At 33.6% G+C, this 17419-nt stretch overlaps 1 protein-coding gene across 1 annotated transcript; it reads right to left on the bottom strand.

The window, feature by feature from the left end:
* Nucleotides 1–3231: 3231 nt before the first annotated feature.
* LOC147080042 (uncharacterized) lies at nucleotides 3232–16706 on the bottom strand. Its single transcript, XM_085946328.1, has 7 exons — nucleotides 16631–16706; nucleotides 8261–8354; nucleotides 7549–7681; nucleotides 5268–5414; nucleotides 4860–5036; nucleotides 4026–4112; nucleotides 3232–3637 (listed from the first exon to the last, which is right to left on the bottom strand). The coding sequence occupies exons 1-7, from the start codon at nucleotides 16704–16706 to the stop codon at nucleotides 3566–3568; spliced, it is 786 nt and encodes a 261-aa protein (XP_085802454.1). The 3' UTR covers nucleotides 3232–3565.
* Between the last annotated feature and the right edge of the window lie 713 nt (nucleotides 16707–17419).

Genomic DNA, 17419 nt, shown 5'->3' with positions numbered 1-17419 from the left:
ATATGCAATGGGTTAGTCAAATAATAAAGCGAGATGTATAGATGGGCGTTAGTGGTATATAGTAATTAAGGAATTAATGTAATTAAAGTAATATTAATATTAATCATATTATGTACATCGATATCGCTATATGTTTGGTTGATAGACTGACATCCGTCAACCTTATATAAATGTGTAGCATATGGCGGTATCGGTGATCGGTGTGAATTGGTAAGAAATACGACCACCCCTAACGGATAAAAAGGCCAAGATCAGTCTGTTTTGTGGGTTCCGGGAGTCGCCTCTGCAACGCTTTGTTGCCCCGGGACCCTCTCGATCTCGTCTGCATAACTAATTAGAAATAATTAAGTTTATGTTAAATAATTAGTTAATAATAATTAAGTTGATTTTAAATTAATTAATTAATAATAAATGGATTAATTTTAATAATTAAACCGACAACAAACCATCAAATTCAAGTGAATGTATTAATAAATACAAAAAATCGCAAAACATACAATAAATACCATTTGAAAAAACGCTATTTCAGAGTATCAGACTCTCTTTGAGCTTAGCGATAGGTAGGGGGGGCACCAAAGATCCTGGTCTGGGGTCACCCTTCAGGGTGTGGGGTTCATGTTTTGGTGTATAAATTGTTTTACGTGTGGTGCGCCGCGGAATTCTGGGAAGACCTTTGGTGCGCCGTGGGTGAGAAAAGGTTGCAGAGCACTGCTATAAACCACAGGTTCTCAAACTTATTTTGACCACCACCCACATTGAGATTTAAAAAAATCTAGTGCCCCCTAGATGTATCTATAGTCTAAGAGTGCCCCTCAACATATATTTTTCAACTTACCTTTTTACATTACCATCTGTTGCGTATCTTAAAAACAGTTATTGCAAATATAATTTTTAAACATGCATTATTATATGGATAGGATAGATAGGGTGTGACTCATATCCTATTTCTGAGATCAAAAAATGTTTCAATGAGAGGAAATAAAACTCATACTTAATCATATTTAGAAGTATTTTTAAAAAGAAGGCTTTGAATATAAAACTTATCTAACGTGAAGGATGAATCTTCGGATAGGGATGGGATCGCCGCGACGACCGAAAATTTTTGTATGAAAAACCATGGACTACGTACCTACATGAAATATAAAGCTGCATCCACATTATTACATGCGTAAGCGACACTAATTTATCGCATCTCAAGTGGTGTCGTTTAGATTCCGTCGGATTTTTATACATAAAATTTTTCTGCCGTCGCCTCTCTAGATTTCCTTAACGCCCCCTAATTTTCATTGAACCTTCTACTGCTCCCCTGAAAGCCTCCAGCGCCCACAAGGGGGCGTTATCTCCCACTTTGAGAAAGACTGCTTTTGACAGAATAATCTTACCACACAATACACATATACAAGCCTTTGCTGACGATACAGAAAAAGACACCGAGGAACTGGAATCAAAAACCAATAGTGTGCTCCAAAAAGTAAACTCGTACGGAGAAGATGCAAAACTAACTTTCTCAGATATGAAGCGCTTACTTTCAAAAGCGGCTAAAACGGTTTATGCAATTTTGAGATAAATTGAAATAACTTAATAAATGTTATTTCAATTTATAAGACGAATATAATGTTTATCAATAAAAGGAAAATACGGCCACCACAAATGGAGAGGTGTCGGCGCGTGATCGTCCAGGATGGAGGAAGTTTTTGAAGGAGGCCAAAACCCGCCAAAGGTTGAGTGATGATACTTACCCTGCAACTAAGATTCCTCGACAGCCAAATCTTCTGGAACATGACTCTCAGTCATGAGACCTGACGAAGAAGAAAAATTCACCAACATTTTTTGTAGTCTTTTGTTCCAGACTCTAGGAAACTGTGTGTGCATGCCTGCCAGTATTCGATATTTTGTTATTTAGTATCGTGAGGTTTATGAAAGGCTCTAAGAGCCCTTTTTAATATCGGGCAATCGTTAATGACATGCCACCCTAATTAAGAAGTGTTCAGACATGGAGAGCAGTCATCATCTCAGTTTGAATCTTTTTAAATAGGCTATCAAGGCTGGTTCAGACTGGTCGAGTAATTTAGTCGAGTGGCGAGTGATTCAGTTACCACTAAATTATTTAGTAACTGAAAAGTGTCCGAACACAAAACATCAGTGAGTGACGTGTCAAAATGAACAAAGCAAAAATAAATAATGAATTCAACGAATAACTCACAAAGTATTCTTATTATTGAAATTGGTATAATTAAAAAAAAAAATAGTTAATAACTTCATATATTAGAAGAATGGGAGGAAGAAATTCTACGACAATTAATGAACTTGACTAAAGATAACGTGTTCAGGCTTGTCTCATATTCGCTACTCGACCGAAAAAATGGATCGACTCGACTAAATGATTTTACTAAATTTAGTTTAGTTACTAAATTACTTGACCAGTTTGAACCGGCCTTCAGTGCTCTGTGGATTCTTGTCATGTAATGATGTATTTGTGTAGATTTTGGTGAATATTGTATACTTAGTAATTAAAATAAATCACAATAATATTATGTGATACTGATTTCCCATAATTTAATAATCATGATGACCGGTCTCGTTTATGTTAAATTGTATGGTTTGAATATTGTGTTTTATTTCAATTACTACAATGTTTTTTCATCAAGAAATCAGGCGTCTAATAACAAAAACTGATAAATCACACGTCATATCGATTAAAACCTAACAAAACATGTGCAAACTCACATTATGAAAAAAATATTTAAAAACGATTTATAGAAACCAATTATTTAAAATGATATAAATAATCTTGTCATGTATTTATTGCAGAAAGACCTTCATCAGTTAATAGAAATGGACATACTGTCCTAGTTTGAAAATAAAAGAAAAAACTAAGGTTAAAACCAATCAGTTACACTTGACGCAAAAAAACATCATTTTCGTCCTCCTTCTTTTGCCGACGTTTTGGGCTCGTTGCAGAGCCTATTCTCAATAGAGGAAGAACACACAGCGGAGACCCAAAAATTCATTACGATAACAAAGAATCGTGAATATCTGTTATTGAATTATCGGTTTTTATAATCAGACGCCACAATTGACAGTCAATATTTAAAGAATATGTATATCAAAAGGGAAATGGAATGTGAAATAAAAAGGCAGAAAATAATTGCAAAAGTTTATTAAATTTTTTAATACAACAACAATATCAATGTCTACTAAAACGAGACATTCGATCACAGCAAATAAGTTTCATACTATATATTTATCTACTATCCACAGTCAAGATTTTATCACATATTAAATGGCAAGGTAATTCAAAATTGACTATAAAACTATATTAATATCACGTGAATAGTAAGTACCCAGTAGTAAATTGTAAGTTTTTAAATATTATATCTTAAATTATGACAAGAATAGTATTGCTAATCAAAAAACTCCTAAAATTACAAATTCAAGTGTTTGATAACTTTTTAAACATTAACAATATAATAATAACTAAGTAGTCTTGTAAATTCTTTAAAGTCTTCATTCTCGTCTTACATATTAGCGTAGTACGGTATGGTATTGGCAGGTTCAGGACAATTTAGTCCGAGTCGGAGGAGATAATTATTACCTCCGCCCGATTATACTTTACCCACCCACGGGTTTCATATACCTGAAAAAAAAAAGAAATAGAAACATTAGACTTTTTGCTTTAAAACTCTAAAGAATGTATACAACAGCACAACGCACAATTAATTATTGATTCCTAATTATTGATGACTAATCTCGACAACAGATGACATTAGGAGTATGATAGTTTAAATCATTAATATCTCAAAATTAAGAATAAGGATAATGCTATTTTTCCAGAGAAGGGTTCAATTATTACTCGTGTGCCACTATATTTGACAAGATAATCAGAAATGTCGGCAGAAACATCTCCGCAAGACAATGCTGATCGAAGATTTATACTCGTAAATTGGCTAGGTATCAAATATTTTTGTTAGTCATTACAACCATGCACTCAATGATTATCAAAAACAATTAAAATAATAACTTACTCCCGTGAACTCCGGCGCTAGCCGAACCCGTCTTCTCCTAGGCCTCCTCGGCTCGCCATTTGGCACTAGCCGCGGCCGTCCCCTTCTCTGTAACAAAGAAAAGCATGTTGTAAGTGATATTATCAAATAATTAAGAGTCAGTTTTTTAGTATTGACCGACACACACCTGCCTGTAAACAAATGCACACTGTTTAAATGCTGTTTTAATTAAATTGAGCAAAATACTGTCCAGATTATATTTAAGTCGATAGCAATGCTTACAGTGTTTCTGCGAGTCCACTCGTATAGAGGTAAAAGTATACAGACAATTGTACAATTTATTTACACGAATGTGTACATCGGCCTGTGCTAGAGTTATTAAAAAATGTGGCAATATATAATAGAAAAGTATTGCAAACTACACATACGATAATAATATGGCGATGGGGCTTTAATAATTAAATAATGTTATTCAGAGACAAAACCACATTCTAAAATCTAATCAAAATATAGATATTAAATACCCGGCTATCGTGTGATAGATAATTTTTATCGATACCATTTTCATTCAGATTTAACTTTCAAGACGGCAGCTCAATATTTTATTTTGAATAAAAATAACGTTAGGAAAGTCAACAAAAACAAATTTGAATCCGCCTAATACAACGATAAATATTTCAAAGTATTACGCAACCCGAATGCAATATAAATTATCATACAAACAAAATAAATTATGTGTTACGTCGGCGTGTCACACGCCAAAAATACACTCTGATCTGTTTTCCCAAACACGCCTAAAGAAGTATAACTTCAAAAAAACTACTTAAATATATTTCATTTTAAAAAATTGCTTACCCTCGCCACCAATGGCTGCGGCTCTTCGGGTTGTATTTGGACATTATTATACGGCGGGGGGGGCAGTACTTCCCCTTGAGCCATCTCTGGCGATGCCGGTTGGTGTCGCCTCATCAGCGCCACCACCTCGCTGGCCCCTAATCCTTCCCAAAAACGGATAATATCTGCCACAGGGCTCTGAAAATAAAGAAAAATACATTTTTAGCTGTGAAAAAATTATAGTACTACAATAATACGGTTTAAGTTTGAATGATATTATACAGAAACAAAATCACAAGCACCGTCACAAAATATAGATATTAAATCGTGCCAAAAATGGAGCAGAAAATGTTTAATAAACAACAATCCTAATGTTGTTAAAAAACCTACTTAAATATATTAGAAAACATATACAAAATAGCTGTGTACCGATGGCGACTCTGGGAGGTGCTGGTCTGCGAGGGGCTCGTCTGCGAGGGGCTCGTCTGCGTGGGGCTGGTCATTCACCAACACAGCCGGCACCACCACGTCTCTGGACGGCGCTCTTCCCCGTCCTTGCACTTCATCGGCAATGCTCTGAAAATAAGGAGAAATACAAATTTAGTTATGCGTGGTATTTTTTACTTAACGGGAGACCAATTTCAAATATGAATTTCATATTTCAAATATTTACGCTAACTAAGTTACGGAACACTGTTATGCTACAGAAGATGACATTCTAAATAATCTTACTCATTTACTTCGAAATGTCTTTTACAATCTTAGAAAAATACAAAATCGTCAAAAAAATACTTGTGTATTAATGTAAGAATCAAAATGAACGTATGCAATGAATTATTAGAAAAGTTTTTTCGCTTACCCGTTCCGATTCAGGGAAATCTCTGCTTCTCGGCATTGTTTAATGATTTAGATCTTAAAGCGCACCGCACAATGACAAATGTCGACCGACCTCAACGATATCAATTGTCAGACTGAAGTCTGACAGTTCTTTGTTTTCATTTTTCAAACAATAGATAAAAGATAGAGTATTGTGGTAATAAACAAAAATATTTGCGAGACTCTGAATATCTATGATCTATGAATGATTATTAATAAATTATAATTTACCCACTATTATCACTAGTCAAACTCTCTATTTAAAATATGTTTTCTTCTTCCGATAGATTTTTTTTTACCTCCTACCTAAAAATATTGTAAACTTTCAGAAAACCATAGACTAATATAGTTTTGGAAAATTATATCCACCGCTTGGTAGGTAATTAGTAGTAGGTAGGTAAGAGTGAACGCAAATGAAAGTGAACTATTGTGTTACGCCGCCTTAGAACTAATACAAGGGGGGGGGGGGGAAACTGCATTTTTGATTTAACTTAAATAAAATAATAATTACTATTTATATTAGTTTTCATATTTTAAAAAAAATCGCTAAAAGTAAGTATGGCGATATTACATATTATTACACATCAAATTAATAGGCATTTCCATGTAGGTATCAAGTCATAGCTAACTTTGTGAATCAGTGACCGCGACAATAATCTTTGTATATCTGTTCTCACTTAGTTAGTTAATAGCCTAATTATTACATAATTATAAGTTGATAATATAATAATCAGTACATCATGATTGATAAAAAGAGAATTATTCGATTGTAAGTTTTCGACCGAAGCACATCGCTCTGTGCTGTGATTCACATTATTGTAACAATTGTACATCTGTACTTATGCAATTGAAATAAACTCACACCCTTCATAATCACGACAACGACTTCTCATCTCTCCTCGTCACAACTCCATCGGCCCTCACATCGACGACCCCCTACAGAGGTGAACCCGACGTTCCACGCAACCGCAAATTCAACATATTCAAGACAATGCCGAGAGGATATGACGACACCCACAGCCCCGCCGCAACCAGTAACAGCGAACTTATGGAAGAACTGATTGAGACCAGGATGCGGAAACTCGCATTGTCATTGCAGGAGCAAATGACAATGATCCGAGATGAGACGGGCAAAGAACCACGGCCGGCGATTCCACAGCCGCTCACGAAGCCGTACAAGTGGACGTTTATCCAGCCGCAACAGAGAAGATACCCAAGGCAAATGCTGGTACCACCATATGTTCGGAGCAGCCGCACAGAAGTGCAGACAACCCTGCAGCCATCAAGAGGGAAACGCTCCGGGCAACCACTGATAGCGGCCAGTGAATACAGCCCAATGCCAAGCCGCTTATTTGTCACCTACCGCAACACGAAAATACAGTTTCTAGTCGACACAGGCGCCGATCTCTGTGTGTACCCACGTTCTAAGGTTCCGGGACGTTTAACAAAAACAACATACGAGCTGTCAGCGGCGAACGGTACGGTAATCGCTACATACGAGAACCTTCCGTTGACATTAAACTTGGGCCTACGACGAGACTTCACATGGAGGTTCGTCATTGCCGTTGTTAATAAGCCCATAATTGGAATTGATTTTGATTGGAATTGATTGTTAGTCGACGCCAAGAATAGACGTCTGTTGGACCAAACCACTCATCTCACCACTTCCGGAAACCGCAGTACGGGAGAGGTCCTGTCGATCAAAACCGTTTCAGGCAGGTCTGCGTATCATGACCTGTTGCAACAGTTTCCAGATATCACACGTCCCGATGGCAATGGTCAACATAATCACAGCATGTAAGACATTTTAAATGAAATTTATGCTAAAACATACTTCTTGGTTAGCTAATCCATGGAGCGGTCCGGCAAGTCCATTCATACCAGCAGCAAACGATAGGTAAGGATCGCTAAGCGCAGACCCAACCAAGTGGACAGTATGGGTAGATATATTTCCTCCCTCGTGGTCACTGAAAGAAATAATCATATCCTCAATTGCGTGATGTTGGTCTATGTCAATAACAAGGACGAAAAACATATCCACAAAAAATGATCATTATGGCAATCATGTTATGATCGTTCATTCCAAAACATGATACCATTATAGAAAACCAAGACATTATTTTACCCAAGCAAAAGCGCTTGCCATATTATGCTTAACTGATATAATAACATCCTACAAATGAGATATTAAATAATATGATAATCCTCATTGTTTTATTCGTATAATAATGTATGTTTAGAATGATTAATCACCAGCTAATGTATCCGCCATTGAAATCTATTTTTTTTTCGATAAATAAATTATCTACATTTATATGTTCGTAATCATTGAAATTTTCCATTAGAAAATTTTAGAGAAGAGAATAGAAAAAATATTGAATTCCGTATTATATTCTATACATACGAGTACATTGTTTTTAAGTGACATATTTTGTGTTTGCGGTGAAATTAGATCATTATAACGACCTAAAATCTGGATATGACCTATAATTACTAAACATAGCATGAAGTAAAATCATTAATGCAACATTTATAAAAATACTTACTGTCGTATTATTCTCTGCCGTGATACTGACTTGCAAGAATCTAGAAAAAACAAAATACCAATGAAGTAGTCTGAGTTAAACGACTGTCTTTCCTCTACGATGTTATGGACGAGTTTACCAAATGGGTAAAAATAGCCACAGACATGTACCTTTGATTTCATTGGACGGCCAAGAGAACTTAGAAACAGATTGATTACATCAGTTTATGGGTGAAAATACATTAGTACCTAATAATATGCATACATACAAATCCCACGATATTTAAACCTGTCAATGAGTATGTACTTACTTGGTAAATTATTATTTAGTGATGTTTTGAACGAGAAGTATTTAAAACTATCACTAAAAATTACTAGCAGTCTTGCAATAGAAGAAATTTCTCTATGACAGCTTAACCAACATAATACTTTTTTCCGGACTCTCGTATCAAAACCAGTTTTGCATAATGTGCATCCATTAAATTATTTTTTGTCCGTAGGTACCTACTATTACTGCTGTTAATACTTGAACAGGCAAAAAATATGGTAATTGTGTCGCAAATGTTCGCATGAGCTTTTATGGTTTTTTTAAACGAAAACAGTTTAGGTATGCCATATATATAGAAAATTGTATTAAATTTTAAATTGATACCTTTTTCTGTCGGCGCTTTTAGATCCAATAATTGTTAATTTTAAATTTTCATACATTTTAATGCATCATTATCATAAACTAAGATTGTATTAGGTTGGGGTAGATTAGGTTTAGTTAGGTTAGGTTAGGTTTGGTTTTGTCTAAAAAGAAAATGATAAAATCTCATGCGAGCATCTGCGGCATATTTACCAAAAATATATTTGTCCTTGACTGCTCAATTGAATTTAGCATAACAAACTAGTGGCCCTAGCATTTTTTAATTTTAATTTGACACGACGTAGTGAAACCTAAATAAGTTGATAGTTTTTATTTACTGCTGAAACTACATTCATGATGTTTCGTAAGGTCTGAGGCGTGTCAATAAGCGGTCCTCAAAGTCATCAGAATCATTATTCCTATAAACTGGTGGGGGGCTACAGCAAAATAAATTGTAACAGCAAAAACGATTAACAATCACAGATTTGAAAACTTATCGTTATCATGAAACGCGATGTGTCCTAAGATTGTGCACGGGCTGTTTGAATGATAGTTGGTTTTGGCCGTGTTCGGAAATTTGTACGTATGCACTTCCTGTGAAATGTTGTATCAGAAATATAATAATAATTATGGTCGTATATTAAAGACCGTCCAACCTATTTGGGTCACATATTACTGAGATAAAATTCATGTCTAAATAAAATACGGTTCTTGTCGGTATAGTATTTGTATATAAAATTATTTGACAAATAAAAAAACATAAATTAATCTAATTTTGGTGCATGGCCCCTACAAAGAGTGAGCTGACAGGACTCTTGCCTATGGGCCCAGGCTCAGGGGGGCCGACGTGGCAGTTCAACCAGGTAAGTGAGATAAATACAAATTACAAATTTGCTCTAACAGGAAAAAAAAAAGTATACACACTATTTGACTATGTTGGTGTTAATATTTTAAAACATGTGATTGTAGGTAACAATTTATTATTATTATATCAATACTTGACAAATAATAAAATTATTCTTAATTAAATAATAAATATATGCCGATTTTTTTTTGTGAACTTCGGGAATGACAATTCCGACTTTTTTCTCTTTTGAATAATTGTGACTTACGTCCGATTAATGAATTTTACATTCGACTTATTGTGATTGTTTAACAAAATAAAATTTAATTACCTAAGAACATTAAATAATTGGACCTCTTACGATTAATTGTGAATTACGTATGTGAACAATATTGATAATATACTCGTTCTGAAGTTAACTAGTGTTTTCTTGTGTATCGACTTTCTTTTTCTACCGTAACTCCTTGGTTACTCCACGTCCATGAGGTTCCTGCCTGTTCCTCCACATTAATGAACCTCCACTTCCAAGTGCCTGAGCTAGTCAGGAAGTCGGAGGCCTTCACTAACTTACCTTTTTAAATAAAAACAACGATAAATACTTATATAATTTAGTAATATAAGTTAAAGTGTATAGAAATAAACCAACAGCGTTAAAATAAGCGGTCTTTTTTCTTGAGTGTGTAATTTAACAAGATAATTAAGAGCTAGTCGAGGAATCTAGTATATTACAAGTTTGTTTTTGTTTTGTTACGACAAATAAGTATAACTTTTAACGCGCGTACATAAGTAAACACACCGATTTTTTTCTATTGGTTATGCTCATTCTACTGGTCATTGTGCTTAGATTATAGAAAAATTGGTTATGTTATAATATATTTTCTCAGAAGTGTTTCCAAAATTATGTATGTTCAATAATAATTAGAATGTTGCATTCTTAAATCTTGTGAATTATTTGTTAAATAAAAAAATAGTTAATTTAATTATTAATTGTTGCTTTGCATGGCTTTGCAATAACTGATAATATAATGGATTATATTATATCAACTTTGCAGAAGTATTTCATAAACAGATTTAACGATTTACAAAAACATTTTTTATGTGTTGTGTTGAATTTTGAACATTGAGTAGATACATAATTATGTACCCACGGTGGACGCGCGGCTTAAGCGTTGGACCATCACGCCGTGGGTCTCAGGTTCGAATCCTGGGTCTGGCAAGTACACATATTGTTTTTCAATTTGTGTTTGTCAGGGTATGGACCTAGTAGGTTGAGCAAGTGGCTGACATCCATTTCTCGTAAAAAATAAAATCTGTCAATACAAAACTCGACTCTGTGGAGGCCCATATGATCCTATTAGTATCGTACATGGTCGAAAAATATAATAATTGTGGATTTAGAGTTAATCGAATTTAACAATTCTGAAATTTGGAAATTAAACTTCAAAACTGCCAGAGATGAAATTATGAAAAACGAAGACAATTATCTTGACATGATTACCAAAACGTGGAATGAACTCCCAGACAGATTTCATTGCATGAAAAAAGTCACATTCGCTCTTTTAAGTGTTTTCGGTACAACGTACTACTGTGAGAAAACATTCTCAATTATGAAATATAGGTATTATAAACCCGTATCGAAGTTGTTCAACTGAAGAAAATTCGGAAATGTGCATAAAATTAAAAACTTCAAACAATGAACCAAATATTGAGGTGTTAGCTTCCAAAATTGAGTCTCAAGGGAGTTACTAATGTTTAAATATTGTAATTTTTTCATGTTTTTATGTAGCGTAGAGTGTATTATTATAGTCAAATAAAATTGTCTATAATAATTGTCTGTAAATAGATTTAAGTAAGTACTAGTTTTATTTCAATGGCACGCTGAGTGTCCAGTACTTTGAATTACTTGTTTTGTGGCACGCCAATGCATATTTGAGAAATTTGAACATATTGCATGAATAAATTGAACGCATATTTTTGGGCTTTCGCATTTATTTATAAAACATTGTAAGTATATTGCTCGACGATAGAAGGCTATGATCGAGACCCATTTTTCTTTTTTACCCAAAGTAATCACAAAACTGGAGACACGCGGACTTCGCTTAAAGCATACATCAGTGAAATGGCAAATACTTTTCAACAGTAGGTGCCACGAAATTTCGCACTCGTCGCCGATTAAACACATTATTGTAACTACGTAACTTCTTGTTTCGAACAAAAAAATAGTAATTAACAGTTTATTTAGGAATAGTTAAGTTCGCAATAAAAATCGTTTTTGTGTCGTGTTTAGTATATTAAATTTCATTGAATTTGTAGTTAAATTGAATGGGATATTGCAAGACAATGATATGCCGCAGAAACATAGTTTGGAGATATGAGCAATTTAATGTTTTTGTTCGTTCATTATTGTAACAGGAAAAATTACTGTCCTCATTAAAATGATCGATATATCTCATCTAATTATACCGTTTGGAGCAGAATGCGTGGATCAATTTTGACTGGCATGGCATATCATATTATTGTTATAACCATTTTTTTAGCAAAATTTGAATTTGTAAGAACCACACATTGATCATAATTATTGAGACATCAGTGTATTTTTTTTTTAAAGTGTCTTAAGTAAAACTTGAGTGTATGCTCTGGGAATTGGTTTTATTCAAAATCAACAAATTCATAAAACTTTATATTGATAATTTTCTTTTTTTGTTACTGTATTAGGTATATTAATGACGAAGATTATTATATTTGTTATTCGATTTTTTTTATCAGTAATATTTGGTGAAACGGATACTTAATAATATCAACGATTTTTTTTTCCATAAAAAACTCAATTTTTTAACCGAATACTTTTTAGTGAATATTTTAATGATAATGATATTATTTTGTTACATAATGAAATCCTCACTCTTATTTGATCGATATTTTGATTTTAAAAAAATTCATGAGAGAAAATGATGAGTCACATTAATATGTATAAAACGTCATGATAAAATTCGAAGATAGACGTACTTACCTACTTTAAATATGAGTTAGATATTCAGTACTTTCCATATACCTATTTCAAGTGTGTCAACCTAACGTCATTTTGAAGTTCAACCAACTGTAAATCGAAATTCACCACATCCATTGGAAAAATCATTGCGATGGTTTGAGCTAGACTTGCCACTTGCGAGAGGGTGAGTTTAGGTGGACGCCATTTTATAAATTCTTAAAATAGGGCCTCCTTAATAAACTCGGTGTACTTCTTTGAACTTCTATAGATGTATAATTGTATTGTCAGTATTGTCACTGCTTTTGTATGTTTATATTATGTTCTCTTTTTATATTTTCAATTTTATCGCTTTTATTACCTTTTTTCCCTTCTTTATACTTAATAATGTTTCATGTCATGTTATGAACGTCTTAAACTTATAATTTGTAATGTCCACAATATGCTAAAAATAAATAATTTGAAATTTGAAATTGAAATTATTTTCGTTTATATTTAGAGGTGATCGAGGTGATCATAAGACACAACAAATTTTATAAAGCTCATAAACCAGTACACCTTTTGTTAAATTGATCTAATATTTCTTATAACGTAGTGGATATAGGTAATTTCGTTTTTACCAATCGAATTTCATTTCAAATTTTAAAAAAATTAGGTCCTTTTTTTTGTAGTTTTGATAATATCCTGGGTCATAATTAATTCATTTTGAACGAATTGACTGATGATATCATATCAGAAATTTAGGATGTATCATAATCTAAGCTTATAATATAATAGCGTCTCGGCCAGGGAACTCAGAAATATCTGTTCTGTGGTCTCGGCCTTCGCCAACAGAATATGATAAGCAAAAAAAGGGTCACTCGGGGGCCAGTGCCAGTGGCACCCGTGGCATAGGTTGCCGGGCGCTGTCCTATTGCATGTTTTGTTAGGGTGTATGCACAGTTATCAGAGTTACATAGAAATCCGTTTTGAGACACGTAGAATATTTTTTATTGTGCATATAAACGTATATTTGAGACGTTAGAGCGTATATTTGGGACATTAGTGCATATTTCATAAATTAATGCATATTTATGGGCTTTTGCTCTTATTTATAAAACATCGTAGATTGCCCGACGATAGCTGTGATCGAGACTCATTTCTTTTTAACCCAAAGTATTCTAAAAACTGGAGGAGACACGAGGATTTTCTTTAACAGTCACTTGGCATTGTTAGATGTTAAAACCATATTGTCTTTTGTCTTCCATCCCAGGTGTGATAGGAGGCAAATACGAAAAATTCTCCAATATAACTGAACAGGTGTGGATTTATCAGAAAATTGAAAACTTTATTTAAATTTTGCCCAATCATCTCTGTGGACGTTGAGAGGTCGTTTTCCGTATATAAACAAATACTGGCAGATATGCAGGAAACAATAATGCCAAAACGCATTAAAAAAACCTTTTTTTTAAAGTTAAGAATATAATAATATAGTTAAGTGTGTCGTTTTTGTTTTTTAAAGCTGTGTTTGGTTTATATTGTATTTCTTATTTAATTTTTTGCACTTATAAAAAAACAATTTTGAAAATAGAATGTAACTGAATGTAACATTAGGTATATTGATCATTTAAATTTGTACATAAGTACATAATTTTGAAAACACTTCTGAAAAAATGTAGATATATATATGTATAATATATAATATGTATAATATAACCAGGGAACTTTCTTTTCTGTGAATATAACCAATAGAAAAAATCTTTGTGAAAAAAGTAAGGCAACCCGCAGCAATCGAACCTGCATCTCTCCAGGTATTGAGCCAGCCGCCCAAAGACCACTATGCTAAAGCTGTCATACTAATTACGAAATATTTTAACTATTATTGGCTCTTATAATACTCTTTGAAGCGCTTCCCAAATTGAGCTACGATTGGCAATCGACTTTTGTATTTTAAATCAAAGTAGGTATTACTTTAATTACTAGCCGACGTCACGGATTACTCCAAGATATTTTTGTGTTGTAACTTACTTGAATTTGCTAATAATTTAATAAACTATTTTTAAGATCTAATTAACTAATATAATAAACTATCTATAAGATTTTTTCTATTGGTTATAAATACATTTTTTCAGAAGTGTTTTCAAAATTATGTAAGTATGTTCAATACTTAGAATATTACATTCTTAAATCTTGGGAATTATTCGTTGAATAAAAAAATACGGTACTGTTCGGTTATACCGGAGACAGCGGAAAACGCATTTTGAAAATAGCCGATAAACTGGATTATTTGTTAGTTTGGGTTAGTTTAGGTTCGGTTAGGTTGGGTTAGGTTAGGTTAGGTTAGGTTAGGTTTGGTTAGGTTAGGTTTGGTTAGGTTAACCTAACAAATAATCCAGTTTATCGGCTATTTTCAAAATGCGTTTTCCGCTGCCTCCGGTATAACCGAACAGTACCAAAAATACTTAGTTTATTATTTTAAATTTTTGTTTTTTTTTTGTTATTGTATTATAATGATTAAAACTTCGATTATAGGATTAAAACTAATAATTCGTTTTCCGTTTTTTCATCATTTGGGCGTATTGCCTATCTACATTTTCCCCATATAAAACTCCCCTTTTAACTGCAATTTTTTTCGTTTTAAGTGCTCATGTGCATCCATATAATCATGTTTTTTTGTTGCATATAAATCCGCTCCCTAGATATAACTTCTAATTTATAAAGAAAGTGGATAATAAAAAAAGAACAATATTTTAAGTACTTATTAGGAATAATTACTTTCTCAGCATTAATAATTTGACCAGAAGCCTTGCCATTAAATTCGTGCCTAGCATAAAAAAAATCATTGACAGCTTTATTCCGCAAAAGCACTTACCTATTTATATTAAAGTCGTGCATAATAATAATTAAACACCTATAAATTCATTTGTTCCAAACCATCCAATGTCTAATGAATGCATTATTAATAATTGATGAATGAACTCATTCAAAAACTCAGAACATTACATCACCTTAAAAATGTGTGTCCGAAAGATTTAAGACAGTACTTACATAAAAAATATCCCTACCTAATTGTTTCCAAGAATTTAAGTAGGTATGAGCTTCGCCCAAGACAATATTTATATATTACAACCCCATGTGGCATCCATGTGTTTGGGACTTTGGGCAGTTTGGAAGTATTTTAGGCGATTTAAAAGGCAGCAAGGCCTATTGTTTATTTAATTGGTATGCCGGTCTTTGTTATTGATACGAAACATGAATTTGGTAGGTATATAATAATATGCTTTGAAATAAGTAGGTATATAATATTTATAAAAATTACTTATTTATTTGACACCCCTAAAACAATGAAAAAATAATAGCGTACATAAAAGGAATGGATATTAAGTGTATATAGGCGGGTACTTTTTGTAGTTATACCTATGTTATAAGTGTAGATATTATAATTTGCGCAAGAAAAAGAAAACAGTTGGTCAGAGTGGGTACTAATACAAAATACAATAGTCATATTAAAATACACCTTTTCAAACACTACTTAGAAATCAATGTCTTTTTGACACTATTACAAGAAATAAAAATAAAGCTTCATTTTTTCTTTAAAAAATATCAAACTAAATTTTAAATTATTGAGTATATTTTATCAGTGTATGGCAACATTAACATATATAGCAAGACCGTACATGTCATCATGGACGCTCTAAGACAGTCTAAGAATTGAATTTTGCAAAGGGATAATGACTTGCTTAATCTTTTTTTCTTCATCGCAAAATTTTGCAACGTTATAAAACAATCTCCCTGGCAGGTTCGGGTATTGGTTTTCCAGACTTTGAAGTCATTTTGTATGAGATATTGTTAAAATACTGGAGATGTTCGCGGTAAGTGTTTACTGAATGGAATGTGTCGCTGCACATGAGTGGACCTACCACTACCCCCACCTTTCGCACGTCTTTCCTCTCACCCCGCTTCATCTCGCGGGTCTTATTATGCCGGTAGAGCTCTACAAGCTTCGGGTTGAAAAGCGCTACCCTTGTCATTTCCAGCGAAAGAATTTTTGCAGATTATGATTTTTTTTGTTGATTTTCGAGAGTTGATTGAAGCCTCGCGGACAAACAAAGGACATTCGGTGATCGGTCCGCGACCCTCGGCAGCGTCGCAGCCAGGGAACGTCGCAGCTATTTATTGGTGGGAATTAGGAGAACATTATTATTAGGTAGCTATTCAAATAAAACACAACAATAGGTACCTAGTTAGTTAGTGTTCATTTCCAATGATTCAGATAGGTACCTACCTAGGGATATTATATTATGTTAACCGAAATTATAAATGTGATGCTGATTTTAATCCTAAGATGTCATTTTAGTACCGTTATTACGCGTGTCCTCCAACTCATAATTCAGGGAAAGGTAGAGGGTAGCACCAGTAGTGGAAAGAAATTATCTTTATAATTAGAAAATTATAGTTTAAATGGTTTAAACAGATTCATTTGCAATGTTTGAATAAAAAAACATTTGTTATGTGAAAAATGTCCTCTTAGGTAGGTATATAAAAATAAATCAAATGTTTCTCCTACCTACTGTCGCACACTGAATTTTCTGCCCCTGTGGGGGGCGCTCCCATAAGGAGTAGTGCCTCCCAGCCGCTCGGTCTGACCCTGGTAGTCAATGTGCCACCGGTGGAATAATCACGACCCTCGACAAAGCTGAACAAAATTAACATATGTAGAAGTCCCACAGTTGGTCTTGTCGAG

Source organism: Rhyacophila brunnea, unplaced genomic scaffold (assembly GCF_057557595.1).
Source record: "Rhyacophila brunnea isolate RB1 unplaced genomic scaffold, BYU_Rbru_1.0 scaffold_1, whole genome shotgun sequence".
Classification (NCBI taxonomy): domain Eukaryota; kingdom Metazoa; phylum Arthropoda; class Insecta; order Trichoptera; family Rhyacophilidae; genus Rhyacophila; species Rhyacophila brunnea.
The sequence above is the reverse complement of the archived record's forward strand: the minus strand, read 5'-3'. Positions and strand labels throughout refer to the sequence as shown.

What these genes read in the sequence shown, in the direction of transcription:
- LOC147080042 (XM_085946328.1), bottom strand. Translation starts at nt 16,706, where the DNA reads ATGACAAGGGTAGCGCTTTTCAACCCGAAGCTTGTAGAGCTCTACCGG. An exon ending in GACCCGCGAGATGAAGCGGG is followed by an intron (nt 8,355 to 16,630) that starts GTGAGAGGAAAG and finishes ATAACATCGTAG; the next exon opens with AGGAAAGACAGTCGTTTAAC. An exon ending in TAGCGCCGGAGTTCACGGGA is followed by an intron (nt 3,638 to 4,025) that starts GTAAGTTATTAT and finishes TTTTTTTTTCAG; the next exon opens with GTATATGAAACCCGTGGGTG.